Below are 25,991 nucleotides of genomic sequence, written 5' to 3'. Positions count from 1 at the left end.
TCAGTGTCCACCCTTGCCATCTCCTGTTTGACCACTTCTGACTTGCTTTGATTTAGGGACCTGACATTCCAGGTTCCTGTGCAGCACTGCTCTGTACAGCATCAGTCTTCACCTCCATCACCAGTCACACCCACACTGGGCATTGTTTTTGCTCTGGCTCAGCCTTTCATTCTTTCTGGAGTTATTTCTCCACTCTTCTCCAGAAGCATATTGGGCACCTACCGACCTGGGGAGTTCATCTTTCAATGTCATATCTTTTTGCCTTTTCATACTGTTCATTGGGTTCTCAAGGCAAGAAGGCTGAAGGTTTTCCATTTCCTTCTCCAGTGGACCATATTTTGTCTTCATGGAGTTAGCTATTCTGAAACATCACATAAATAGAAGCATACAATTTGTGCCCTTGCATGTCGGGCTTCTTTGACTTAGCATAGTATTTTCAAGATATATCCATATAGTAGCCTGTGGCAGAATGACCTTCTTTTTTGTGGCCGAATAACATGGCATTGTGTGTTTCTGCCACGTTCTGGTTTATCCACCAACCCATCAGTAGACCCTTGTGTCGTCCTCACATTTCGGCGGTTGTGAGTAATGCTGTGAACATGTGCACAAGCGCCTGGCGAGCCCCTGCGTTCAGCTCTTAGGGTGTATCCCCGGAAATGGAGTTGCAGAAACACGTGGGGATTCACATGTTGAGGCAGCACCAGGCCTTTATCCCAGAAGCTGCACCTCCCCTCCAGCGATGTAGCAGAGCCCCGGTTTCCTCACGTTGTCACTGATGCTTAGTATTCTCCCTGCACCAATAGAAGCCGTCCTGGTGGGTAAGAAATACAAACGCTATCTCAACTGTGAGTTTAATTTGCATAAGAAAAGTGAAGTCGCTCAGTCATGTCCAACCTTCTGCGACCCCGTGGACTGTAGCCTGCCAGGCTCCTCCATCCATGGGATTTTCCAGGCAAGAATACTGGAGTGGGTTGCCATTTCTTTCTCCAGAGGATTTTTGCTTTTGCCTAATTGGGCTCCCCTGCTGGTTCAGATGGTAAAGAATCTTTCTGCAATGCAGAAGACCAGGGTTCAGTCCCTCGGTTTGGAAGATCCCTTGGAGAAGGGAATGGCTACCCACTGCAGTACTCTTGCCTAGAGAATCCCATGGACAGAGGAGCCTGGGGGGTTATAGTCCGTGCGGTCACAGAGAGTCACACACGACTGAGCAGCTAACACTTCTACTGCTACTAATGGCTGATGAAAGTGAGAGTGAAGTCACCCCGCCTTGTGTGTGGCTGATGACGTCGAGCGTATTTTCACGCGCTTATTGAATTTGGATGTCCTCTTTGGAGAAGCGTCTATCCAAGTCCTTGGCCCCTTTTTTCGGTCATGCTGAATGACATGCCGGATCTCAGTTCCCCAACCAGGGACTGAACGCACGCCCCGTGCCGTGGAAGCGGCGAGGCCTAACCTTGGGGGCATGCGTCACACTGACTGGATCATCACAGCTTTATAGCGAGTTTTGAAATTGGGACTCCCTGGCAGCTCAGACGGTGAAGCATCTGTCTACAGTGTGAGAGACCTGGGTTTGATCCCTGGGTTGGGGAGATTCCCTGGAGAAGGAAATGGCAACCCACTCCAGTACTCTTGCCTTGAAAATCCCATGGACGGAGGAGCCTGGTGCAGGCTACTGTCCATGGGGTTGCAAAGAGTCGGGCACGACTGAGGGACTTCACTTTCACTTTTCACTTGAAATTGGAAAGGATGAGTCCTCCAGCTTTATTCTTCTTTTTCAAGATTTTTTGGCTATTTGGAATCCCTTGAGATTTTAGATGGTTTTTTATTTCTGAAAATCAATGCCATTGGAATTTTCATAAAGATTGCCTGGAATCTGTAGATCAGTCTGGTTGTACAGTTGGCCCTTCAGCAATGCCGAGGTTAAAGACACTGACTCTAACCAGTCAAAAATGCGAGTCTAACCTAGAGTTTGCCCTCCATGTCTGAGGTTCCGCATCCACAGATTCAACCTGTGAAGGGTTGCGTAGTGCTGTAATATATATTTAGTGAACTAAAGTCCACATGTAAGTGGTCCCGTTCAGATCTGAGCTGTTCAGGGTAAACTGTGTTGTCTTCTGAATGACAGTGTCCCGGGCCATGTACTTTCACTTTCTCTCTTCTATTTAAATCGAGCAGGTTTTAGCAGTCACTATGAAGGGTTCCATTTATAAATTTTAAATGCCTAACATACTTAACTGCATTACAAATTTAATTTATTCTTTAACTGTTTAGTCACCTGACCTAACACAATCTTTCCAGGATCCAAAAAAACCCGTAAGTGAATGAACATACAAGTGCAAGGAGCCCATCATTCTCCTGAATGTCCCTTTACCAAGAATAAACTCACTAAGATTGATCAAGGGCGAAACCCTGCTGCAGCCTGGCCTGGTGAGGACGCCCAGTGCCTGGACCCCAGGCTGACCTCCAGCTTCAAATGCAGAGTCTAAGTGTGGCCAGAACGTGGGCCCTAGGGCTGCTGGGCAAGCACCGATTTTCTCTCCATCTTGGCTTCCAAAAGGAGAGGTGGGCAGGGAGGAGCTGTGCCAGCCCCACGCTGACTCCTGGAGAGGCAGGCCCTTCCTGCAGCGGAGGTGCTCCCACACCTCCTCCTTGGTGCCCTGGCCCCTGATGAATCCGTCTTCCTGATTCACGCTGCCTCTGCACCCACACTGCGTCCCACTGATACGAGGCAGCCATGGTACCTCTCACCAGAACCGTGTGCTCACCGCAGGTGGGGCCACCCACAGCTGGTCCTTTCCTGCACGCACACCACCTCCAGGCTGCAGCCGGACACCCACCCCTGGGCTCAGCGGTCCCTGATCAAAGCTGCGTCCCACACACTGCACGGTGAATTTAGTGACCCGAAGACACATGCAGAATGGCAAGGAAAGCACCGGCTGCGCGTGTTGCTGCTGCAGTCACGAGTGGGGCTGGAAGGGCCTCCCCACGCTCGCCGTCTGGAGGCCTGTGAGCCCTCAGCCCACCTGAGAGGGCACTGCTGTCTTCCACGGAGCCGGCTCCTGCTCGGCACTTCTGCGCGGCCACGGTCTCCAGGAGCTTGTTGCCCTCCTGGCCCCTCAGCCAAGCGCCAGCCGCCTCTTCCTCACGGCCACCCCTTCCCCCGCCTGCTCATCCAGCCTCGGAGCACAGTGCAGCCGGCCTGGCCCGGCTTGGGGGAGGCGTCGCCGTGCCTCTGGGGCGAAGCCCTGCTTCCTCCACAACCACATCCCACATCCAAGCGACACTGTAGCTGGGGCTCCGACGGCTGGTGCCATCATTCCGTCAGACGATCGATTTGGGGTCGTGGGGCGCCTGGGGGCCTGCAGGCTCCAGCCTCCGCATTCTGGCCTCGGTCAGAGGCCGTGCCGGGTGAGTTAGGGGATGACAGTGCCGGAGGAGGCACGGGGCAGGGTAGCAAATCCAGGCGCACAAGGGCCTGGTGGTGACAGATGGCTGCCGTTAACACAGGCGGTGCCCGTGGGGGTGGCCAGTGACTCCCCGGGAGGGGCACGCCGTGGGCTCTGGGGCGGCCGTATTGACAGCAGGGCCTCCACGTCGGCCCCGAGGGAGCCCACAGAGGCGGCTTTGGGGTTTCTGCCAAAGGAGACCAGGCCATCTGGTCTCACGTTCTTAAAAGCTATTGAGAACCCCAAAGAGCTTTTATTTACGAGTGTTGTATCTGTCAGTATTTACCGTTGGAAATTAACCTGAGGAATTCTTTAAATAGTTACTCATTAATATTATTTGATGGGGGCTCAGAGGTCAGGACTTCGTGCTTCCACTGCAGGGGTGCAGGTTTGATGCCTGGACGGAGAACTGAGATCCCACACAACACTCAGTGCGGCAAAAAAATAGAAAAAGACCTTCTTGAGTAAAACTGACCTTTTAAGGCAGGGACCTCTCTGGGTGAAAGCAGCAGTGACCTCATGGTCCCCAACAGCCCAGAGTCTCCGGGGCAGCTGGGCAGCCGCCAACCATGCCCTCAGGGCTGCGGTCTGGGCAAGTCACAGTTCTGGGCAAGTCGCAGAGTCTGGCAAGTCACAGAATGGTCTCTTCCGGTCCAGGCTTGGTCCTGGGTTTCGGGAGCTGGACTCACCGCTGTCCTGCCTTAGGCCATCAGTGCCTGCAGAAGCCACGGCCTTCCTCTAGCACCTGCTTGCTACCCCCAAGAGCTGGCCAGAGTAACTGAGGCCGTGATTATCTGCCCCACTCCTGTGGGCCACGAACCATCAGGCGTTCCCAACTTTCAACCCCAGACAGGCCTGATAACAAATTCTAGATCCCTCTAAGACTCTTGCTTGCAACCACTCTCTTAGAAGAAACTGGCTCGTTTAAAGGGAATTTCAATGGCTCAGCAGTAAATAGTCCGCTTGCAACACAGGAGGAGAATGCAGGAGACTTGGGTTCAACCCCTGGGTCGGGAAGATCCCCTGGAGGAGGAAATGGTAGTCCATTCCTGCATTCTTGCCTGGAGATGCCCACGGGCAGAGGAGCCTGGCCAGTGCAGTCTGGAGGTAGAGCCAAGCCTTGCCTCTGCGGGCTCCTCAGTTGCCCAGTGCCCTGAGGCCCCCAGCAAGACCGGCAATCCGTGGGTAGACTAGGACATGAGATCCCTGGCCCCCTTCCCAACCCTGGGGCCTGTTTGGAGACGGCCAGGTTACAGTCTGCAGGGCCACAGAGAGGCGTGGGGACCTAGGGTCCCAGGTGAAGGTGGCCACCCCTGCTGAGCACCCTTGGGTGATGACTTTGGGCCCAGACAGTCATTATAGCATCCCCCGCCCCCAGCTCTGAGGCTCTTGTGTCTCCCCCTCACCTCCTCGGAGACTGGCCTCCTCCCCACTCTCAGGAAGGCAGCGAGGCCCCGCTGCCCACATGCAGTCCAGGCTCAGAGCCCTTGGCCTGCCCCTGCAGAGCCCCCTGCACCTCACAAGCCGCTCTAGGGAAAGGGCCCCCTTGGTGCCCTGCACCTCCCTGCCGGAGTTCACAGTCTGGGAGGGGCTGCAGCGGGGAAGGGGGCCTGAGGCTGGTGCGAGGGAGCCCCGGGCAGGCAGGAGGGCTCCAGGAGGAGTGAGTGGGGAAGGCCTGGGCAGACCGGTTTCCTATGCGTGTGTGCGCGCGCACATGTGGGCTTTGCTCATTGGTTGGCTGCGTGCAGGATCTTCTTTGAACCATGCCTTGCTCTTCAATTAAGGCACTTGGGCTGCGGCTGCAGCTCAGCCCACGGGCTCCCGAGCGCATCGCGCGCTTGCTCTGGGCATGTGCACCCAGCCAGGGGTCAGAACCCCACCTCCTGCAACCACTGGGCAACCAGCGAAGTCCCAGGCAAAGCCTCTGGCCACGCTTGCCCGGTCCTCTGCTGCTGCCAGGGCGCAGCTGGGCTGCAGTGCTCAGGAGGGCTTCGAGCGGGACGCAGGCGTCTCACTGGGCAGCAGGGCAGGGAGGCAGGGGGCAGCGCCACCTCCACGGTCACAACCTGCGGACGTTCAAGAAGTGATTGGGTCTTCAGCCCGCAGCATGTGCGTTTGAAATTCCACTTTCCCACTCCCAAAGTTCCTGGAGAAAGGGCCAGTTCCACTGGAAACGGCCCCGCAAAGTGGTCTACATCCGACCTGTGAAACGTGCGCATAGCCTCACTTGGAAAAAGCACCCTGTGGCTATAATCACGGGCCGTGAGATGAGGGGGTCGTCCCGGATCATCTGGGCGCCCACTGAGTGCTGTCACAAGCGCCTTTATGGAGAGGGGCGGAGCGGCTCACGGAGAGGCAGCAGTGTGAAGGTGGAGAAGACTCGGCCAGCCACGAGCCGCGGGTGCTGGCCGCCACCTGGGAACGGATGCCCTGGAGGAGGCACTGTGGACACCGTGACCTCAGGCTTCTGCCTTCCAGTACTTGAGAAGAAGCGTGTTCTTTTCAACAAGTCACCCAGTTTATGGCAGTTTGTTACAGCAGACACAGGAAATTAACAGAGTCTGGGCATCCTGTTACACCAGGATGTAAAGTCCCATTCCAGGATGTAAAGACATCCCATCCCAGAGACCAACTTCGATCATCGGAAGGGCCCAGGAGCCCGCTGCAAAGCCCCTCCCCAGCCCTGTCTGAGCACGAGGAAGGATAACAGCGCATGGAAGCTCAAACCTGCTGAACCTGTGTGTTCTTGATACACAGCAGACAACTTGATTGTGTTCGAAGGATGCTGCGGAAGCAGCTCTTACAGACTGATTAAGAGAAAGGTGGGAGCACGTACTTCCCCTTCCTGCATAGGCAGTAACCAAACTGGGCGGGGAGCTTCCTGGTCCCTGGGGTGAGTCTCTCTCCATCCGGTGGAGGGCATTCTCAGACCCGAGACCACCACGCGGCCAGCTGACCATGCTGAGGACAGCGGTGTTCTCCGAAAGCCCCCACCTCTAGAGCACTCTGGCCCCTAAGTCAAACGTGAATCTGATTCAGCCTCTGCTCAGTTATCAATTAGCAAGAAATACCAAGGAAAACATGAAAAGATCCCAAGAGGGTGCAATCAGCAAAATCCTGACGGGAAGTCCCCAGAGAAATGGGCAGCTTTTCGCAGCGCCGCCGCGTGAGGGCGCACACTTGGCCAAGGAGAGGGCTGCGCCTGGGGGTCTCCTCAGGGGTCGCGTTCATCACGGTTAGCCTGTGCGTTTACCACGGGGTTTCCTGTAGTGTGTGCTAGCCAGCAGATGTTTTTGTTTTCTTTAGGGAGACTGAGCCCAGAGCAGGGGTCCCCCACCTCCAGACTGGTACCCCAGTGAGTGCCCCACCACAACACGCCTCGGTCTCGAGCCGCTTCAGGGTCTTTATTGCCAGCAGGGAGAGGGGCCAGCCGGGCAGGCCGTGCAGGTGGGCCCGTGGGGTCCTCCGGAAGGGCTGCGGCGGTCGACAGTGTTCCGGACAGTGGCTGCGCCCGGGACACCCAGCGGGTGAGGGGGTGGGCGGGCGGTCACCAGCACAGGACGCCAGGACAGTACTTGTCAACGAGCCCCTGGTAGTACGGCCGCAGCGCGGCGACGTCCGGCAGGCTGGAGCTCTTGGTGTAGAGGTCGAACTTGCTGCAGCACAGGGACGGTGGCCGTGAAGCCCCCCGAGTCGCCTCCCCAGGCATGACCGGGACCGTGACCGTACCGGCCCGTGAAGCCCCCCGAGCCGCACCCCTCCCGGGCACGACCGTGGCTGTGACCGTACTTGAATTCCTGCACCCAGGGCAGCATGGCCAGGTCCTGCTCGTTGCACAGCTGCTGGTAGTCGCCGAACTTGTGCCAGGGGTAAAAGGAGTGGAACCGGACGATGTAGAAGGCCTGCGGGGGGCCAGGCCTCAGGCTCCGGGCGGGGGGCGGCGGGCCGGGCGGGGCTGGACACGAGGGGCGGCGGGGCGGGGCTGGGGACGCCGGTCCGGGCGGGGCTGGAGGGCGGTGGGCGGGGCTGGAGTGGGGGGGCGACGGGGCTGGCGGGTGGGGCTGGGGGGGCGGCGAGCGGTGCGGGGCTGCGGGGACTGCGGACCGGATGGGGTGGAGGGCGGTGGGCGGGGCTGGTGGGCGGTGGGCGGGGCTGGTGGGCGGTGGGCGGGGCTGGTGGGCGGTGGGCGGGGCTGAGGGCGCGGCGGGCCGGGCTGGTGGGCGGCAGGCGGGGCGTGGCAGGGGGGCGCGGCGGGCAGGGCGGTGCGGGGCTAGACCTTGGCTCGGTCCCCACCCCCCTCCTACCTCCGGTGGGAGGGCGAATTTGTTGAACTTCATCATCCGGTACATGTACTCTGTGGGAGAGGGCGGGTCACCACGAGCACCCAGAGGGGCAGCTCCAGATGGTCCCCGCCGTCCCCGCCCCCAACCGGCCTCACCGTCATGGCCCCAGGACATGAGGACGTTCTCGAGCCCACAGTGAGGCTGGTACATGCCAAGCTCCGTGCTGCAAGGGGGGACGGAAGGGGAGGGGCTCAGGAGCAGGACCCGGAAGGGGGAGGGGGGAGGGGGACCACGGCGAGGGAGGGCAAGGGAGCCGCACCTGTACAGGGGGTGCTGGAGGTCAGGGTTGGCCTGGAAGGTGCAGTCACGGAAGACCACAGAGGCCTGGGGACGGCAGCCGACTGGGAAGGTGTCTCCGACGACTGCCCACTGGGGACGGATGGATGGGCAGCCGTGGGTGGACGTAGCTGGCCTGCCCCCCAAGTGGGTGTCCAGAGCCTGGAGCGGGGACTGCCCCGGGCCCTGCCCTGCTGACCGCCCTCCACCCCCCTCCTCACCTGGGGCTCCCCTGCCAGAGCCAGGACCTTCCCCAGGTCGTGCAGGAGCCCGACGAGGTGGAACCAGTCTGAAGGAGAGGGAGGGAGAGGGCGGGCTAGTGGGGTGCAGGGGCCGGGGCACGGACCTGGGGCTGTGGGGGGCGCAGGGCCTACTGGGAGAGGGCCGGACCCACCCTCCCTCCCCAGCACCCGTCAGGGCAGGTGGGGAGCACACCCTTGTCTGGATGGGCCTCCCGGATGCCCTCAGCCGTCTGGAAGGCATGGAAGGAGTTGGGGAAGTCCACGTCGGGGTCTGACTCATCCACCAGCCCGTCCAGCATGTCCACAGCCTCCATGACAGTCATCCTCTTATAGGAGAAGCCCCCGAACTGGGCATGCTGGGCCAGGAAGGGAGAGGTCAGTGTGGTCCCAGGGTCAGCCCTCAGGGCCTCCGTTTAGGAGTCGGCCACCTACCTTCCTCCTGACGAAGTCCACAGTCTGCCGAGTGTGCATAAGCTTGTAGGTGGCGAAGACACGGTCCAGAAGCGGGCCAGACTGCAAGCCAGAGGGTCAGCCAGGCAGCCCGCCAACCCCTGCCCTTGACACCCAGGGGGCCACTGCCTGCCTCTCCCAGGCCCCAAGCTGTGGACAGGGTGGCCCCTGGAGCTGTGTGAGGGGCCAGGGCAGGAGAGGCGGGGCCGGGGAGCGGTCCTCACCGTGTAGTTTCGGAAGCTGTCCTTGTCTTTGGCTGCTCCTGGCTCCATGTCAGGCTGGGAGACCAGGGGAGGGTCTGGGTCCTGGTAGGGTGGGGAGGGGGGTGGACCCATTTCACCAGGAAGTCAGCTCCAAGAGGAAGGGAGGACACCCCATGGGGGCCGGGACTGTTGGGTGTGGAGCGGCAGAGAGGCGGTGGGCACCCCAGGGCACCGGCGCGTGGCCTTGGCGAGCCCGAGTCAAGACTTCCGGCCCCGAGTCCTTATCTGCTGAGCGGATGCTGGGGATGCCTGCTCCGAGGGTGATGCTTGGCCGTGGCTACACAGCACCCACACCGGAGTCTCCTCAGGACGCAGGTCCGCAGGGAACCCAGCGTTTGGGCCCGTGACCTCTGCCCTAGATAGACCACGGCCGGGAGGGAGCCCTTTGACCCAGAGGAGTGGGCCGGCAGAAACCCGCTGGGCGCGGGGCACGGGGTTGCCCCGCTTTCCCTGAGCGCGCAGTCTGCGTGGGCCGGGGGTACTCACCGCAGCCACCTTCATCCTGAGAGAGGCATAGCTCCACGGGCCCTCGTGCCCGTATATATGCCCACAGGTTACATAAGTGACCGGACACCACCCAGCCCCTTGGCCTTGGCCCTCGGTAATGAGTGACCATCCACCCTCCTGCTGGCCTCTGAGAGTTAATGTGTCAGCATAGCACCCCCTCCCCCCACCCCCAGCCAACCTCCACGTCCCTGCAGCAACTAACCTGCCCCGGAGGTTGAGGTCGCCAGACTCCCACCCCTGCCAGGAGCTTTAAGCTCCTCCGGACGCTGCCTCTCCCAGCTCCCTATCTTCCCCAGGCACCTGGGAGTGGGGCGGGGCACGGCTTGTTTCAGAAAACGCTATTTTGACATTTTTGACAGAATATTTATTTATTTGGCCAAGCGGGGTCTTGGCTGCAGGGCTCAGTGGTTGCAGTGCCCCGGCTAGGTGCTCAATGGTGCGTGGGGTCTTGGTTCTCCGCCAGGGTCCTTAACCATGAGAGCTCCAGAGAAGTGCCCTTTGACACTCGTTCAGAAGGGATGAAGACTTCATTCATGATTGTGAGATGGGAGAGATGTTCACATGGTCTGCTGGAACACAGCAAGGTCAGCTGGGGTTTCACAGCCCTGGGGTGGGGGTGGGGGACTGGGCAGGGGTCAAGGGGAAATTCCCAGAGGAGACGTCAAGGGAAGGGGCAGCCTTGCTAAACCTACTTGACAGGATTCTCTCCAGGGTGGGATTCTTGCTAACACTGGGTGAGGCTCATGGCTCAGAGAGGCTCAGGGGATCTTTGCCAGGCTCTGAGGCTGAGGCTGCATCTCCAGTCAGGGCAGAAATGAACTCACCGCCCGGGTCACTCAAGGGCCAGGCTCGGCAGGACACACAGCAGGGCCTCACAGCCTGGAGCTGATGACGGTGTCATCAGAGAGGGCTGAGACCAGGGTGCACTCTGGGCCAGGAGAGGGCAGTGGGCCAGGGGTTCTCCACGCGGCTCCTCCTGCCCTCCTGAGAGTCAGCTGGGGGTGCTTGGCACCCCGTTTAAAACGGTGGAGTGCTCTCAGCCCTGTGAGCCGCGGCGCCTCCAGCACTCTGCGGCCAGGCATCCCTTGTTCTCTGTGCTCCTGAGGTCAGTTTCCTCCGCTCCTCCATGGACGTGTCAGTCTCTGGGTGGGGGCTGATGTTTTATTCACTGTTTCTACAAGTGCTCTGCAAATATTTGCTTCAGGGATGGAGAGGGGACGCCAGGGGGGAGACTGGACCCATCACCCAAAAGCAGGTTGGTCGCTTGGACTGAGGGAAGGAACAAAGGGCCGGCTGGCGGGGCTGGTTGAGGGCGGGAGACAGGACAGGACCGAGAGGCTCTGGCCGGAGCGGGAGCAGTGGGAGGGGGTGGGTGGGGTCCCGGCAGGCGTCCCCCAGGTCTTGAAGCAGGCGGTCGGACAGGCGGCCGGGACATGGCCTGGAGCTTGGAGGCCGTGTGGACACCAGTGTGATGCTGTGACTGTGACAGGCGACCCAAGGGAGACGGCCCGAGGCTCAGGGAGCACCTGGGGGCCCGAGGCTCAGGGAGCACCTGGGGGCCCGAGGCTCAGGGAGCACCTGGGGGCCCGAGGCTCAGGGAGCACCTGGGGGCCCGAGGCTCAGGGAGCACCTGGGGGCCCGAGGCTCAGGGAGCACCTGGGGGGCCGCCTGGCTCAGGGAGCACCTGGGGGGCCGCCGGGCTCAGGGAGCACCTGGGGGCCCGAGGCTCAGGGAGCACCTGGGGGCCCGAGGCTCAGGGAGCACCTGGGGGCCCGAGGCTCAGGGAGCACCTGGGGGCCCGAGGCTCAGGGAGCACCTGGGGGCCCGAGGCTCAGGGAGCACCTGGGGGGCCGCCGGGCTCAGGGAGCACCTGGGGGGCCGCCGGGCACCACAGCCCTGGGGGCCGCCTGGCAGGTGGTGTCGCCTCGTGGAGGCGCCATGTGGGGCTGTGCCCCCTCCCGGTGAGCACTGGGCACTGCACCGCGGGGACTTTGCCCAGGGCCGGGGCCGCGGCGGGCTTTGCCCAGCTGAGCTCCTAACTCCCCGACCCAGCCTTCCTGGGGCCTCCTCTTCCTCATCCCGGAGCCCGTCTGGCCCTCACAGCCCACCCTCCCTGCCCGCTCTTCCGACACCCCTCAGTGACCACAGGCCTCTCCAGCCCCGGCAAGCGCCTATTCCAGCCTCCGCACGGCATCCAAGCTGAGGTGGCTGCCCTCCGTCCACCCCCCGAGCCGGGCAGGGACCAGCCCGGGCTGACCTCCCGTGGCCTGGCGGAGGGGAGGGGAGCCACGAGCTGGAGGAGTCAGCACGAGGATGGGGAGCACCCACCCGTGGGGCGCCCAGCTCAGGATCTGTGGGTGGGCACTGAGGTGCGCACAGGCCCGGCCCTGCTCCCTGGCTGGGAGTTGGTGGTGCTCCCTTCACTCGGTGGCTGAAAGGCTGACGCGGCAAAACGTCGACAAATTAAGTGCTGCACGAAAGGCCTGCTGATCAGGGAGATCGCCCTTCTGAGCCCCTAGACCCAGGTGCCGGGACAGAAGGCCCTAGCTCCCAGCATGTAACTCCTCCCCCAGCCGCCAACCTGCCCACTCCAGACTCCGCCTCTGGCTGACTTGTCCACTGATAGCCGGGGCCTGGTCCCACTGGGTCCCCGCGCTGGGCAGGGGGCGCTCAGGGAGACCCTGTGGGCTGTGGAGCCCTGGCCCTTGGTCAGCCACCCCTACGCACCTGGAGCTAAGGTTCTCCCAGGCGATTCTGGGAGAACTGCCACCCCCACCCCACTCCCACCCTGCTCTGCCTAGCTCCAGGACCCCTCCACCCTCTCCCCAGCTGCCCTCAGGGAGTTCAGGCAGAGGTCTCTGTTGCTACCCTGGACCCAACTGGAGCAGAACAGCCCAGCCCTAACCCTACCATGTCAGGACAAGTGGCCAACCCAGAGTCCCTCTCTCCCGCAGCCCAGAGGAGGCCTGGTGTGCTCAGGTCCCCGACGCCTGCCCCATGTCCTCGGGCAGACCCTCTCCTCTGTGCCCTGTTCTGGCATCTAATGTTGCCAGCCGCCTCCTCTCAGCCCCGACCCCCGAGTGTTACCCTCTCTCAGTGCAGAGCCCCTGGGTGATCAGACGCCGCTGGGCCCCCACGTGGGCCTCTAAGTCCACAGCGATTGGAGGCTGGCTGCTGCAGAACGTGACGGGGGAGAGCGGGGCAGGGGTGTTCGCTGGTGCCTGCACTGCCCTTCGAAGGGCTTCTCTCTGCAGGCACGCTGGGCTGGGGGCTCAGCTGCAGCCCTGGGGATGTGGTGCAGCATCCCAGCTGGGACAGGCCTGCCCCCCGGCTCAGCCATAGCTGTGGGGGCTGCTGGGGTCCACGGGGACCGAGTCCCGGGGGCCGGCCGACCCGACAAGCTGCCACAGGCGGTGGCTGAGGTTCTGCACCTGGCAGGTACCCAGCGCACAGCCCACACGCAGGAGCTGGGCTCTAGGCCTGCGGGGACCCAAGTGTCGGCGGGGGCCATTGCGGAGAGGCTGACCCCTGGCAGGGGCCAGGCTGGCACTCTTCTTGGGCTGGAGGGCCTGGTGCAGCTTCCAGACCGCGGGAAGGGCTGCAGGGTGCTGAGGCTGCAAGCCACTGGCAGGTGTCCGGGCTGGGGGCTCCCTGCACAGGGAGACGGAGGAAGTAAACCCAGTGGTCCAGCCTTTCAGGGAAGCCCACAGCTTTCCACAGCCTGGAGCATGGCCAGGGGAAGCCCACAGCCACCAAGTCACTGGCCAGCAGGCCAGGGGAAGCCCACCCCACCCCACCCCACCCCCCAGGCTGGAGCACGGCCAGGGGAAGCCCACAGACCCCACGCCATGGGCCAGCAGGCCAGGGGAAGCCCACTGAGCTCAGGGCTGGGGTTCTGGCCCTCAGCCATCTCAGTAGCCCATTCAAGGGCCTGGCAAGCAGCTGCCTGACTTCCCTGGGCTACTCTGCTCAGGACTAAGTTACTCCCTTCCCTTGGGGTGGGGGAAGGTGGGCAGGTGTGGGAAGCCCCTTAACCTCCCCTCCCACAGCTGACCCTCCTTCTGAGGGGTCTGCTCTGCCAGTGGGGCAGTGGGCATGCCTTAGAAGAGCAAGCAAAGAAAAAGGAGCCGTCTGCCCTGCGGGGGGTGCCCAGGGCCTGGGGCTGGATTTAGCATGTGAGCCCTAGCAGTCGAAGCGGGTTTCCCCCAGTTCGAGGTTCTGGGGCGGCGGCGGGGTGGGGCCTTCCGGAGCATCTGATTTCCTGCCCCGGCAGCCAGGGTGGTCTGAGACCTGCTCACCTGTGTCGCGTGGGCGGTCGGCTCCGGGCCAGGCCGAGGGACAGCGCGCCTGGGAGCTGTAGGTAGAGGAGGCTGATGCAACCGAGGGTGACCGTCAGGAGCCGGGCCATGCGGGCGGGGCCGGAGGGGGCGGCGAGCCGGGCAGGTGTGGGGGGCGGCCCCAGGCCCGCAGTGCTTCCGCGGGCACCTCGGGGCGTAGACTGGAGCCGGTCGGTCAGTTGGCGAGGGTCTCCGGCAGGTGGTGCGGGCGCCTCCTCGTCACTTTGTGCCCAGAGTCTTGCAGGTGCCAGAGCCCCAGCACCTCCCGGGCTAAATAGTCTCCCAGGGGGGCGGAGCCGGACGCGCCGGCTGGGCGGGGTCCCGGCCCTCCCCACCCGGACCCCTACTGGGGCCGCTTCTGGAGACTGGAGACGGGGCGGCGGGCCGGGGACCCCCAGAGCCAGCGTCGCCTCCGCCACCTTCCGATGGGAGACCCTGTCCCTGGGCCTGGAGGGGCCGAACTGTCCAGGGTGAAGGAGAGGGTGCTGCGGGGTGTGGTCGCAGAGTGGATCCCGCCCACCGCCCTGGGGCTTGCCCCCAGATTTCTGAGCCAGTGGGAGGCGGAGGCCAGCCAGAGGAGATTCTGAGATCCCCTCCTCAGTAGAGCGCCCAGCAGCTCTGTTCCTGAAATCTCCACCCACGCCCCCGGGGGGCTTCCCCGCGGACTCCGACAGTAAAGAATCCGCCTACAATGTGGGAGACCTGGGCTCGATCCCTGGGTTGGGGAGATCCCCTGGAGAAGAGAAGGGCTACCCACTCCAGTATTCTGGCCTGGAGAATTCGGTGGGCCATATAGTCCAGGGGATCAGACACGACTGAGCGACTTCCACACGTTTCCTCCCATTGCTGAAATATTAAATGGTTTCTGCAAGGAATTTAAATAGGTACGGACTCTTAATTGCCACCCACTGTGGATTCCTTTCCCAGGCCAGGATGGGTGCCTTTGTTTTACTTTCTCGTATGTGCGTTTTTTGGGGGGTCTGTGTCCGGTGTGTGTGCCTTATATACGCACACATATCCATATGCAGGCAAAAACATCTGGAAACATAGAGCTTCAGCTGAAGCTCCAGTGCTGTGGCTACCTGATGCGAAGACCTGACTTGCTGCAAAAGACCCTGATGCTGAGAAAGACTGAAGACTGGAAGACAAGGGAACAACAGAGGATGAGATGTTTACACAGCACCACAGACTTGAGGGACATGAATCTTAACAAACTCCTGGAGAGAGTGGGCGACAGAGGAGCCTGGTGTGTTACAGTCCATGAGGTCACAAAAGACAGACACGACGTAGCAGCTGACCGGTAGCGACAGGCAGAGGGACTGCCTCACTTTCCCACGCCTGAGCCCACGCTGACAAGGAGGTGCCTGTGGCTTCACTGATCCTGCACTGGGGGACAATTAGGTGATTTCCAGGCTTTCCAAGAGCAAGTGCCCTGCTTCGTGAGCTCAAGGATGTGTCCCTACAGGATATATTTGCAGGCATGGGGATTCTGGCTAAAGGTGAGCCCGTGTTTGTGTTGACAGGTGGAGCCAAACTGCTCTCCACAAGGCTGACGCGCCGCCAGCTGATGATGGCCTTGGGGCCAGGGTTCCTCACCCCTTTGTCCGTCTGAGCTGGGACGGTTATCCCATCATGCCCCAGACATTTTTGATCGCCCGTGCATCTGCGTCCGTGTTTCCTCTTCTGTCTTCCCACCCCAGTCTTGCTCACGCTGTGAGGTCATCATGAGTGTCCTGGTCCCTCTCCCTGCCTCCTTCTGCACAGGTCATGGGAGCTCAGCAAACACTAGCTGGATGAATAGACTAACAAGTGGGGGCCCCCGCCGCGTTACAGAGCTGGGTTTCTGTCCTGAGGCAGGTAAGGAAGCAGCAGCAGGTATTCTTGCTTCTATTTGTTTATTTTTACTGGAAGGAGGGCGGGTGATGTGATCACATTTCTGTCAGAAAAGTGGGCTTCAGCAGGGCAGCCAGTCTGAAGCACGGGCAGGAAGGATGCGGTGGGGGGGGGTCAGAGACGCAGAGCAGGGGCGGGGGGCAGACGAGGGGAGAGTGGGGGAGGGGTCGGCTACCTGGGGGACCTGCGGGCAGGGATGTCTGGCTGGCCTCCAGTGTCCCGGGCAGGGGGCTGAAGAGAAGGCAGAACTGGAGCGCCACCTGGGGAGTTTTGGAACCGGCACGTCTGTGGGAGGTGGGAGGGTGCTGGGCATCACTCTCAGACGGTGCACAGAGAGGACAGAACCTGGAGTGGGAGGGGGACAGGCAGAGGCCCTGGGGCGGGCCAGCCCCCCCACCCCCTGCAATGCGCTGTGCTCCGTGCTGCCAGGACCATCCTTCCAAAACACAAGTGACCACATCCCTCACCCACCAACGAAGGAGAATTGGTGTGTCTCCTGGCGGGCCAGCGCTTAAGACTCCACACTTCCAGTGCCAGGGGTGTGGGTTTGATCCCTGCTTGGGGAACTAAGATCCCACAAGCTGTGTGGTGTGGCCCCAAATTTTTTCTTAATTTCTTAAATTTACTTTACTTATTTTTCAAAAGCTTCTCAATTTACTCATTACTTTTGGTTGCTCCGGGTCTCTGTGGCTGCAAGCGGGCTTTCTCTAGCCGCGCTGCCAAGGCTCCTCTTCCCTGCGGCGGTCTCTCTGGTTGTGGAGCACAGGCTCCCGGCTCAGCGGCCTCATCACTGCGGCCGTCGGGCTCAGTGGTGTGGCGCGTGGGCTTAGTTGCTCCTCCGCGTGTGGAATATTCACAGACCGGGGATCGAACCTGTATCCCCTGCTTTAGCAGGTGGATTCTTATCTACTGCACCACCACCGAAGTCCCCATTTTTTTTTTTTTTACTAAATAAAGGAAAAAGAAATAAAAATTCCCAGTCTCTACATCAGGCGGAGGAAAGCCTCAGCAGTGTCCGTCTGCATTCTTCCTCTCAAAACACTTGCTGCCACCGAAGGCCTGTTTCCCCCACAGCCCCTGGGCAGGTGTCCTCTGGCATCAGGGTGCAGCCTGGGAGCTTAGTTCACCCCACGGCTGCAGACTGGGTCAGAGACCCCCGTGCCCCGCTGCCTCTGCGGGGCACAGCCCCTGGCGCTCGTCGTCCGTGACTGTGCGTGTGCCGCTCCCCCAGGGGAAACCCACAGGCCTCCCCCATGGTGCTCAGCGCAGAGCCACTTCTGGGGATGGCAGGCTGGCCACCCAAGCACTGCTCGGCCGTGGAGACAAACAAGACGCGGCCCAGGGAACTGCAGGCGGCGGCGGCGTGCTGGCAGCCGCGGAGGCATGCTTTGGAGAGTGTCCATGGGGCAGGAAAAGCCAGGGCGGCTTTGGCTGCGTAGACGCGTCTAGTGAGGTTTTGTCTGAGTGTCTTAAGGTGGGAAAGACTGAGCTTGATCCTGATGGTAAGGATCCTAGAGAGGGAAAGATGAGGCAGGGCACCGACAGCAAACAGCCAGAGGAGGGCAGGGGGCAGGAGGGGCCGAGCCTCTGTGTAACTGCGGCCGGGGCGGGGGGGGGGGGGGGGGGGGGGGGCGGGACGGCGGGGGGTGAGGGCCAGACTTGGGGTGATGCAGGTCTGTTTTCTCTGTGAAGGAGGCCAGCAGGGCCATCTCTGCGACACTGGAGGGGGCGCCAGAGGCTTGAGGAAACTGCAGAGTGAAGCGCACTGGCCAGATGTGGGCTAGCTGGGCGGCAGGGAGAGCAGTGACCTGCAGCTGGGGCCGGGGTGTCACGGTGCGGGGTCACTCTGCACCAGATGCTGCTACAGGCTGGAGGAGACGGGTGGGCAGGACTGTGCGTGGCTGGGATTTGCCAGTCGGGGAGGTGGGGGCGAGGGTGTTGGCAGGGTGACGGGCACTGGAGCCATGCTAGGTGGGGGTGAAAGGACAGAAAGGGAGCCAAGGGGCCCCAAAATGAGAGGGCGCGCCTGCTGCGGGTGGGGAGGCGCAGACCCTCAGGAAGGGAGGAAGCACCCAGAGGGGGACAGGTACAGGGTGCTAGCAAGAAAGCTGAGCAGGGGTATCATGCTCTGGAAGTGACCCTAACCCTACCCTTGACCCTAAAGTGCCTCTGAGACGGCTCAGGGAGTGGGCTCCTTGCAACAGGGCCCAAGGGTGGGGGAATATAGAGGGCAGGGTCCCCACCGTCTCTGCAGGAGAGCCTGTCCTGGGCTCAGGGGCCAGGCCAGAGGGCTTGCCAGGGACACTGCCTGCCCATGCATGAGCTCAGTGGTGTGGCAGTGGTGGCCAGGACCTTTTGGGATAGAAGTGAGAAAAACCAACTTCAGACAGCCGGGGCAGAAAGGAGGGGTTCTCATCCCAGGACTCAACAGCAGCAGAAGAGGCTGTGACAGGCCTGTGCCCAGGGCAGGGCGGGGGCCCAGTGGTCTCCTCTTTCAGCCCTCTCTGGCTTGGGTTTTCGGGGCTCCCATTTGTGAGGGCGGGCAGGACCGTCAGCAGTCTGCTCCTTCACAGGTTCTTAAAGTGCCACACTCATCCAGAAACGAGCTCCCCGTCCCAGCGAGTCAGCGGCAGCCCCGAGGCTCCCCCCACCGCGTGACGCCTCTCCTAGTGTCTGCCCGAGACTCTGAGTCCCTCCTGCCCATCCGTGTGGCATGCAGGGCCCGAGGGTGGGAGGCACTGCTAGGAACCTCAGCAGGGCAGCCTGCTCCCTGCTTTTCACAGCAGGGTGTGCGGCGCGCTGTTCTGAAGAAGATCAGCCCTGGGATTTCTTTGGAAGGAATGATGCTAAAGCTGAAACTCCAGTACTTTGGCCACCTCATGCGAACAGCTGACTCATTGGAAAAGACTCTGATGCTGGGCGGGATTGGGGGCAGGAGGAGAAGGGGACGACAGAGGATGAGATGGCTGGATGGCATCACTGACTCGATGGACGTGTGTCTGAGCGAACTGCGGGAGATGGTGATGGACAGGGAGGCCTGGCGTGCTGCGATTCATGGGGTCGCAGAGTCGGACACTGAGCGACTGAACTGAACTGATGTTAAGCGTTTCGCCTCACTGAGACCGGGCTCCCGAGTGGGGCCAGAGCCCTCCTCAGGCAGGAAACCCCAAGGGCAGGCCTGACTGGGCCCCCTCCCTTGCCAGGATGGCGGCGTCCGGGACGTCCCAGGGCCCCTCCCAGTCCCGGAGGCCCGTGCGCAGGACTGCGCCTTCCAGTCTTCCTCCGGGCTGACAGCGCGGGCGGGGAGACCCTGGGAGCCGCGCGGGCCCGAGCCTGAGAGCGCCCGGGGCAGGACCCGAGACCCCACGGCCTGCGAGGGCGCCGCGGCCGCGGGGCGCGCTCCCACCCGGGCCGAGCGGGCCTGCGACCCGGAGCCGCCGTCCCTGTCACCGCCTGGGGGCGGGGAGAAGCGGAGCCCCGCCCCCTGGTGCGCGGCCCAATAAGGGTGCACCTCTTCGGGCTCCTCCCACCCGGGGCGAGGCCCAATGAGGGCGCGCCGCTCTGTGCCCCGCCCTCCCGGGGCGGGGCGAGGGCGCGCAGGCGCACGGCGCGGCCGGGCGGGCCGGCGGGCTGGGAAGATGGCGGCGCAAAGCCTGGCGGCCGCCGCAAACCTACCCCGGAGCGTCCGGGGCGCGCGGGCCGGGGCCGGGGCCGGGCCATGAGCGCGCCGCCCTCGCGTGCCCGAGCCGCGGAGCCCGCCCGCGCCCCTCGCCATGGCGCGGCTCGCGGACTACTTCGTGCTGGTGGCGTTCGGGCCGCACCCGCGCGGTGAGTGCCGGCGCGCGGCCGCGGGCCGAGGGCCGGGGGCCGGGAAGGGGCGGCGGGGCGGCCCCGGGCCCGCCGGGCACTCGCTGCGCCGGGCCTGCCACCCGGGGTCGGGGGTCACGGGGGCCGGCCTCCCCGACGTGGGCCGCGCGGCGTGACGGGGCGGGCCGCGCTCGCCGGCCGCCGTCAGGGCAGAGGCGGCCCGGCCGCGCCTCGGCGTCGCCGGCAGGCGGGAGGGCCCCAGGCGGCTCGGCCTGCGCCTCCCGGATGGGTGGGACGGGCTCCCTTCGCGGGGGCCGACCGCCGGACGGCTCTGCCTCCAGGGGCACGGGCCGCTCAGCCGGCTGCAAGCCCCTTCTCTGACCCCCGGGGCCGCCGGCCTGGAGCCTGTGGCCCCTGTGCCGTGTCTCAGGCCCAGGAGGCTGGGGGGCGTGCAGACAGGGTTGGGGCTCAGGGACTGCTTCTTGGAGAGGCGGCGTTTGAGCCGGAATTCGGAGGACATCGGTAAGAACTGTGGGGAGGAGAGAGAAGAGTGTTCCTGGCCAAGGGCCTGCCCGCCAAGCCTGGGTGAGAGCGCGGCCTGGTGCCCGTGGCCGGGGGCTCCGTGTCTCGGATCACCACCTGTGTCTGAGAACCTTCCAGCCCAGGGGGTAGGAAAAATCCTGACGATGACATCAGCACCGGCCGCGGAGACGTCGGCTTCGGGGAGCGCACTCCGTGTGCCAGGCCCTGCTCTGCCCCTGCGTGCACGAGTGCGCTTCCTCCTCCCGGCAGCCTGCGGAGGGCTCCGTCGTCGCCCCCATCCGAACGCTGCAGTCCGGGCAGAGGCTGAGCGCCTGGTCGGAGCCACTACAGAGGGAGTGGGACCCGCGCCCGGGCTCGCCCAGAGCCTCGCTGCGGCTCAGACCCCAGCTGCAGGAGGGCAGGCGCGGCTTTGGGGTGGTGGGGACGGCTGTGTGGTCAGGTTGGGGCTGAGCCTGGAGCCTGAGGGTGGGGTCAAGACCCCCATTCTACCCTGCTTCTTGACGCCCTGGCTGCCGCTGTCGCCCTCCTTGCCTTGCCTCTCCCGGAGCCTGCGCCTGCTGGGCCCCAGCCTCCTCACTCCCTCTCACACGGGGGGCCTCTACCCGTCCTGTTCGCCCGACACCCTCGGTGTCAGGGACGGCGTTCTGGGCCGGGACCAGTCGTCCTCGCGTGCAGCCTGCACGTGGAGGCTGTGAGTGCCCCACAGGCCAGACGGAGAGCTGTCTTCTCCAGGACACGTGGGGTGGGGCAGCGAGAAGGCTGTGCCACCTGCGGCAGGGGGTGCACAGGGTCTGGGGCGACCGGGCTGGGTGAGGTGCGGCCCCAGCATGAGGGTCCCGGGACTGCATAAGCAGGGGGGCTGAGGTCGCCGCAGGCTGTGCGGGGAGGCTGAGGAGGCAGAAGCTGGGGGAGGCATGCTGATGGTGGCAGCAGCTGGAGTGCGTGTCAGGGGAGGAGAGGCAGCCTCGGCGGGCTCCACGGCAAGCTGGCGGCGGGCACCCATGGAGTGTGTGGCCTCTGAGGGGGCAGGGGAGAAGGTCGGTGCCACAGTGCCTGTCACCCTGAGTGACGGGAAGGAGTGAGTCTTAAGATGTCCCCTGCAGTAGGGCTGGGGGCCGTGGAACCCCCTAACCGCTACCTTCTGGGATTGGAGCTGGCCACCTGCTGGCTGGCCACCTCGCCTCAGGGCCTTCCTTGGCAGGACTGGTCCAGCCTGTGAGGAGCCAGCCCCCAGGCTGCAGCAGAGGCGCGCAGCCTGAGGCCCCGGCCTGGCCTCTCGGTGCCTCTGTGACCTCGGGCCAGTCTTTCGGCCCCTGCGCCGCTGTCTCCTCTTCTGGTGGCGGGATGAGTCACAGAGGCCTCCCCGCCAGCTGCCCTGAGCACGGTGGGGCCGGGGGGGGGGGGGGATGCACACACGCCGCGCTCACACAGGAAGCTCCAGGAAGTGACGGGTGTCTTGTTAACACCAAGCCGCACATGTGTGGACGCTCGTGGCAGTGGGCGCCTTTGCTGGAGCTGGAGGGCCCCTGCCTGCTGGCAGGCCTCGGCCTCGAGCCCAGGGCCACGGGGCCTTTGGGTTCAGTGGAGAGGGTAGGCGTGGTGGGGCCTTGTCCCTGCCTGGCACCTGGACATCTTCCTTGCCTGAGGGAGTATCCTGGTTTTGTGGGGCTACCTGACAGCAGGCTCTAGATAGCAGGGCAGGGAGGGGCTGGGGTGGGACCTTTCCATTCATCTCAGAGGCTGCAGGCTCCTCTGCTGATGAGTTGGGGGCGCTCCTCACTGAGGACCTAGGTTTAGCATATTTTACAACCTGGCCCAGCTCTGGGGACATCATGGGGGCCAGAGAGCCCCCCCATGCCCATTTCCTGGCCATGGTGGTCTTGTCTGAGGAGAGGGCTCTCCAGCCCTGGCCTCACTCCTGACTGCGCTGAGCTGGTCACCTCTCCCCACCCATGGCCCTGCCCCTCTTCTGGAGCAGGTCGGAGCTGTTTGGGCTGGTCGGGGCTGGGAGCCCAAAGGGTCCAAAGCCTCGGGTCAGAGCCAGGCTTGTCTGACCGGCAGGTTGGAGAGGCTGCGGCCCCTCCGCCGAGTCCTGCGCTGTGGCCTCGGGGGAGTGGTGGGGGGCCCTGTGTTGAGGTCTGGGGTGTGGACCAGCAGGAGGGTGCTGTCCTTCCGGCGGCCGGGCTGGTCTCTGGGCGTGAGCTCTGAGTGGGGGGGTGGCCAAGCAGGCTGCCACCCTCCCGTCGCCTCTGCCCCCAGCACTTGCTGGCCTGGGCTGGCCCGGGCATCGGAGCCTGGCACTGGTGCCGGCGTTGCTGGGGATGACAGACGCGCGCTCTGTGTTCCCCCCGCGGGGTTGGCTGTGTGGGGACTGGCTGCAGGAGGAAGCACTGCACTGCCTGTGTCCCAGGGGGCCTCTGTCCTTCCTCCGGGGCCCCGCTGTGCTGTCTGCGTTAGTCCTGTCACGGGTGGGAGGGGCGCCTCCCTTCTGTCTACCCGAGGTGGGGCAGGAGCTTCAGCTGCTCGAGGTCCCGTCCGTGGCCTCAGGAGCTGGGGTTGGTGAGGATGCTGGGCAACGTGGCAAATACCCTCCATCCCCAGAATGCAGGCCCGCAGCCGTGCTGCCCCTGGGCCCCTGTTGGCACAGAGTGGAGGTGTGGGCTGGGGTCTCAGAGGAGGGGGAGGGCATCGGGGAGGCCCGTGGCGCGCCCGGTGTGTTTGGGGCTCAGGAAGCTGCCCGCACGTCCCCCCAGGAGCCAGTCTGCCCATGGGGTGGGAGGAGCAGCCGAGGCTGGTTAGCCCGAGGGCCGCGGGTGCAGGATGGAGCTTCTTGGAGGTCTCTCTGGCTGGCAGGTGCCCCAGGAACCCCAGAAGGCAGTGGCTGGGGGGTGGGAGATTCCTGGGTCCCACCGCAGCCCCTGTGCGTGGGCAGGGTTCAGACAGCTGGCTTGAGGAGGTGATGGTCATTGGGCTGAGGCCTGAGGGCCAGGTTTGGGGCTGGCATGGCTCGGGAGGAGCTGGTGGGGGTCTGCTCACCGCCCCGCCGGCGCCCCAGCCCCCGCTGGCCCTCACCTCCGTCGTTGCAGGGGAGGGCTCTGGGTCTAGGAAAACCTGCTCTCTGGAGGCAGAGCCTGCTCCGGGAGTTGACACTCTGCATGATGGGGGGCCAGTGGCCGGTTCCTCTGCCTTCTGCCTGGGGAGGGGGCGTGGGGAGCGCCCTCTGCAGGCTGCCTGCCCCCACGCTGGGGGATGCGGGGCGGGGGGGTGGGGGTGGCAGGGGCTGCCGTCCTCACCCGCACACCCCCTCCTCCTGTTGCCTCGTGGCAAGAACTGGGTGAGCCCTGGGTGCGGTTTGGGGCTGCACACAGGCTGGCTCTGGGGGCGTGGATGGGGAGGAGCCCTGTGCAGGGCCCGCGAGCCTGGGCTTGTTGAGGGCGGCCCTCAGGGTGGGCCTGGAGGGCCCGGGGTGTGTGTCTGTGTCTGTGTGTCTGGGTGTGGCAGCAACAGGCACCTGTTCTCCCCACCCTGGCTTGTCTGCCACCTCGGTCGGTGTCAGTGGGGGAGGGGAGGGCAGCAGGAAGCTGAGGTTTTGTGAGTCAGAGTCACAGCTCTGCTCCCTCCCCAGCCAGCAGCCACCTACCTGCTGCCGGCCTTCTTCCTGGAGGGTGGTGGGCTCGAGACTGCAGCCCTGATCGCCTGCCCTCTGGGCTCCTGGGGGGTGCTGGGGTCTGTTTGCCAGCGCCCTCGGGTCCAGGCCCCAGCTGTGTCTGAGGCTTCTGGGCCCGTGTCTTGCAGGCCCGCAGGGGCTGCACGCTTCGGCTTTCCCGCCCTCCCTCTGCCCCTGCTCCTCTGCCGCCTTGGGTGGCAGTCGAGGCTGGTCTGAGCGGACGGCGGGACCTGCTTGAGGGTGGGACGTGAAGGTGGAGGGGTTTTGTCTTTCTTGCTTGAGCTGCTGCCTTGCTGGGTCAGAGACCTCTGTTCATCCTCCTGTAGTTCTGTGAGGAGAGTGGTTCCCTGACTGGGCCCGCATCACGCCTCCAGATTTGGCTCCGTGGAGGGTGGGCAGGAGGGAGGGGTCTCCAGCTGGCCCTGCCCGTGTGGGCTGGACTGGGAACAGTCCCTTGTGCCTGGAGGGGGTCTCTGGGGAACACGTGGGAGCTTGGAGGCTGGGGGTGCAGGGACATGCCCTTCCCCCAGTCCAGGGGGCCCAGGGCTGCACACAGCCCTGTGGTGTGTGCACGGTGGGTGTGCGTGGTGGCCCATGTGGGCAGGGGGCAGAGCTGTGCCCACCAGCTTCAGGGCTCAGGAAAGGCTTCCTGTCCTTCCTGCCAGCCCCACCCCTCTCTGGCTTTCTTCTGGGACCTTTGCTGGTCCTGTCTGCCTCTGAGGCAGCAGGAACACGCAGCAGTTGGGGGCCGTAGGCACAGGTGTTCCTTCTCGGGCATCCACATGGGTGTGAGACCTTTGTCGGGCTGGCGGGTGAGGGGAGGCAGGGCTGGGGGCCGAGGGCCTGAGCTGGGGGCCGGCCGTGGGGTCGGGAACAGCTCTCCCCTTCTGGAGCTGGCTCGCTGGGGGGCTCTGACTTGGGGAGTGGGCGTGGGGGGGGGGCCTGGGGCCAGGGGCTGAGGGGGGGCGGGTTGAGCTCCCCTTGCTGCCACCCCCGGGGCCAGGGCACCTGCACTCTGTTGTTTGTTTTTTTGAGGCACTCATAGCTTTACTTTTTAAAATTTCCAGGTCATTTAAGTTTTTTAATTCGATTATAGTAAATATATAATGCCGTGTTTTCTACTGTGGAGGAAAGTGAATTAACTATTCAGACGGTAAAGAATCCGCCTGCAGTGCAGGAGACTCTGGTTCAGTCCCTGGGTTGGGAAGATCCCCTGGAGAAGGGAGCGGCAGCCCACTCCAGCGTTCCAGCCTGGAGACTCCTGGACAGAGGAGCCTGCGGGGCTACGGCCCCTGGGGTTGCAAGGAGTCGACGCAACTGAGCCAGTAACACTACCGCAGTTTCACAGACTCTGCTCGAGAGGGTCACTGCAGGGCGCGGGGCCGCTTGCTGCGTGGGGCCGCTTGCTGTGCGCGGCCGCTTGCTGTGCGGGGCCGCTTGCTGTGCGCGACCGCAGGCCCCGGCGGCTACCTGTTTCTGTTGGCGGTGTGCAGGCGTCAGTCCCAACCTCCCTGTGTCCGTCTGCCCTGCCCCTGGCGGCCGTCGGCTTGGTTTCTACTCTGTGGGGAGGCCCGGGTGCTCTTGGAGACCCCGACCCACAGCCGGGCTCCTCTCCACGCCCCTGGTGGCCCCGGGCTGCAGGCTCCTCACACAGTCATCTTTAGGGACACCGTAGGTCTGGGAGCTGGGCTGCTCTGCTGCCAGGTGAGGGCAGGTGGGAGAGACGGCTCCGCTTGGACCCTCGAGGCTCCTGTCGCGTGGGGTTGTGGGGCTCGGGCGGTGCCCTGACCCCGGCTCTTGTCCTCAGGGAGTGGGGAAGGCCAGGGCCAGATCCTGCAGCGCTTCCCGGAGAAGGACTGGGAGGACAACCCATTCCCTCAGGGCATCGAGCTGGTGAGTGGGGCGCCCCAGAGCGCGGGGCTGAGGGCTGGGGGTGCCGAGGTGGCGGGGCAGACGCTGCGGGCCCCCACAGTGCCTGGCCCTGCTGGGCACAGGGCGACGTCGCTGCCCTGGAGGGTGGGGAGTCCCTGTCACGTCCCTGCCTCACGATGGGGGCCTGTCCCGCGTCCCAGGGTCCTTGCTCCTACGGAGCGGCCAGAAGCTCTTCCCTCCCCCTGTGGGCAGGGTGCTGAGCTCCGGGAGGCAAGGCACTTGGGTGGCAGAGCCCACTGTCCCCTGGTGCTGGGCCTGGCCTGCGGCCCCTTGAGGGCTGGGGGC

General features: G+C 63.8%; 3 protein-coding genes and 1 long non-coding RNA gene across 12 annotated transcripts in view; 2 read left to right on the top strand and 2 right to left on the bottom strand.

The window, feature by feature from the left end:
* Window positions 1-6,829: 6,829 nt before the first annotated feature.
* MIOX (myo-inositol oxygenase) lies at window positions 6,830-9,666 on the bottom strand. 4 transcript variants are annotated; one of them, XM_069586221.1, is made up of 10 exons: window positions 9,507-9,666; window positions 8,982-9,062; window positions 8,740-8,820; window positions 8,501-8,663; window positions 8,287-8,354; window positions 8,049-8,158; window positions 7,885-7,952; window positions 7,751-7,800; window positions 7,236-7,348; window positions 6,830-7,102 (listed from the first exon to the last, which is right to left on the bottom strand). In XM_069586221.1, exons 1-10 carry the CDS (start codon window positions 9,519-9,521, stop codon window positions 6,994-6,996), a joined length of 858 nt encoding a protein of 285 aa, XP_069442322.1. In that variant the 5' UTR covers window positions 9,522-9,666; the 3' UTR covers window positions 6,830-6,993. The 4 variants fall into 4 exon arrangements, with proteins under 4 accessions (XP_069442322.1, XP_069442319.1, XP_069442321.1 ...); XM_069586218.1 differs by having other exon boundaries at window positions 8,982-9,375; window positions 9,507-9,638; XM_069586220.1 differs by having other exon boundaries at window positions 7,236-7,303; window positions 9,507-9,631.
* A 202-nt stretch (window positions 9,667-9,868) lies between these two features.
* On the bottom strand, window positions 9,869-14,107 carry ADM2 (adrenomedullin 2). The gene is made up of 3 exons (XM_069586217.1): window positions 13,826-14,107; window positions 12,615-13,178; window positions 9,869-10,093 (listed from the first exon to the last, which is right to left on the bottom strand). The coding sequence occupies exons 1-2, from the start codon at window positions 13,933-13,935 to the stop codon at window positions 12,860-12,862; spliced, it is 429 nt and encodes a 142-aa protein (XP_069442318.1). The 5' UTR covers window positions 13,936-14,107; the 3' UTR covers window positions 9,869-10,093; window positions 12,615-12,859.
* Window positions 10,066-25,991, top strand: part of SBF1 (SET binding factor 1) — a 39,361-nt gene continuing 23,435 nt past the window's right edge. For 4 of the 6 annotated variants that reach the window (XM_069586208.1, XM_069586205.1, XM_069586206.1 and 1 more), the window contains exons 1-2: window positions 19,372-19,585; window positions 25,582-25,667. In XM_069586208.1, the coding sequence (XP_069442309.1) occupies window positions 19,531-19,585; window positions 25,582-25,667 (141 nt within the window). In that variant the 5' untranslated portion in view covers window positions 19,372-19,530. Of the gene's footprint in view, window positions 10,112-19,371; window positions 19,586-25,581; window positions 25,668-25,991 lie in introns of those variants that run through there. The other 2 variants (XM_069586204.1, XM_069586209.1) reach the window with 2 other exon arrangements.
* On the top strand, window positions 10,373-16,743 carry LOC138437996 (uncharacterized). The gene is made up of 3 exons (XR_011256237.1): window positions 10,373-10,632; window positions 14,893-15,363; window positions 15,629-16,743. It is a non-coding gene; the product is annotated as an uncharacterized lncRNA (long non-coding RNA).

This window comes from Ovis canadensis, chromosome 3, assembly GCF_042477335.2.
Source record: "Ovis canadensis isolate MfBH-ARS-UI-01 breed Bighorn chromosome 3, ARS-UI_OviCan_v2, whole genome shotgun sequence".
In the NCBI taxonomy this organism is placed as follows: Eukaryota; Metazoa; Chordata; class Mammalia; order Artiodactyla; family Bovidae; genus Ovis; species Ovis canadensis.
The sequence above is the reverse complement of the archived record's forward strand: the minus strand, read 5'-3'. Positions and strand labels throughout refer to the sequence as shown.

Excerpts from the sequence above, each read along its gene's own strand:
- MIOX (XM_069586218.1), bottom strand. The coding sequence starts at position 9,092 with ATGGGTCCACCCCCCTCCCCACCCTACCAGGACCCAGACCCTCCCCTG. Across the intron at positions 8,664-8,739 it reads TGGACTTCGTCAGGAGGAAG|CATGCCCAGTTCGGGGGCTT; the intron begins GTAGGTGGCCGA and ends TTCCTGGCCCAG. Across the intron at positions 7,953-8,048 it reads CTCCAGCACCCCCTGTACAG|CACGGAGCTTGGCATGTACC; the intron begins GTGCGGCTCCCT and ends CCCCCCTTGCAG.
- ADM2 (XM_069586217.1), bottom strand. The coding sequence starts at position 13,935 with ATGGCCCGGCTCCTGACGGTCACCCTCGGTTGCATCAGCCTCCTCTAC. Across the intron at positions 13,179-13,825 it reads CGACCGCCCACGCGACACAG|GGAGCCCCCAGCCCGGACAC; the intron begins GTGAGCAGGTCT and ends CTCCCTGTGCAG.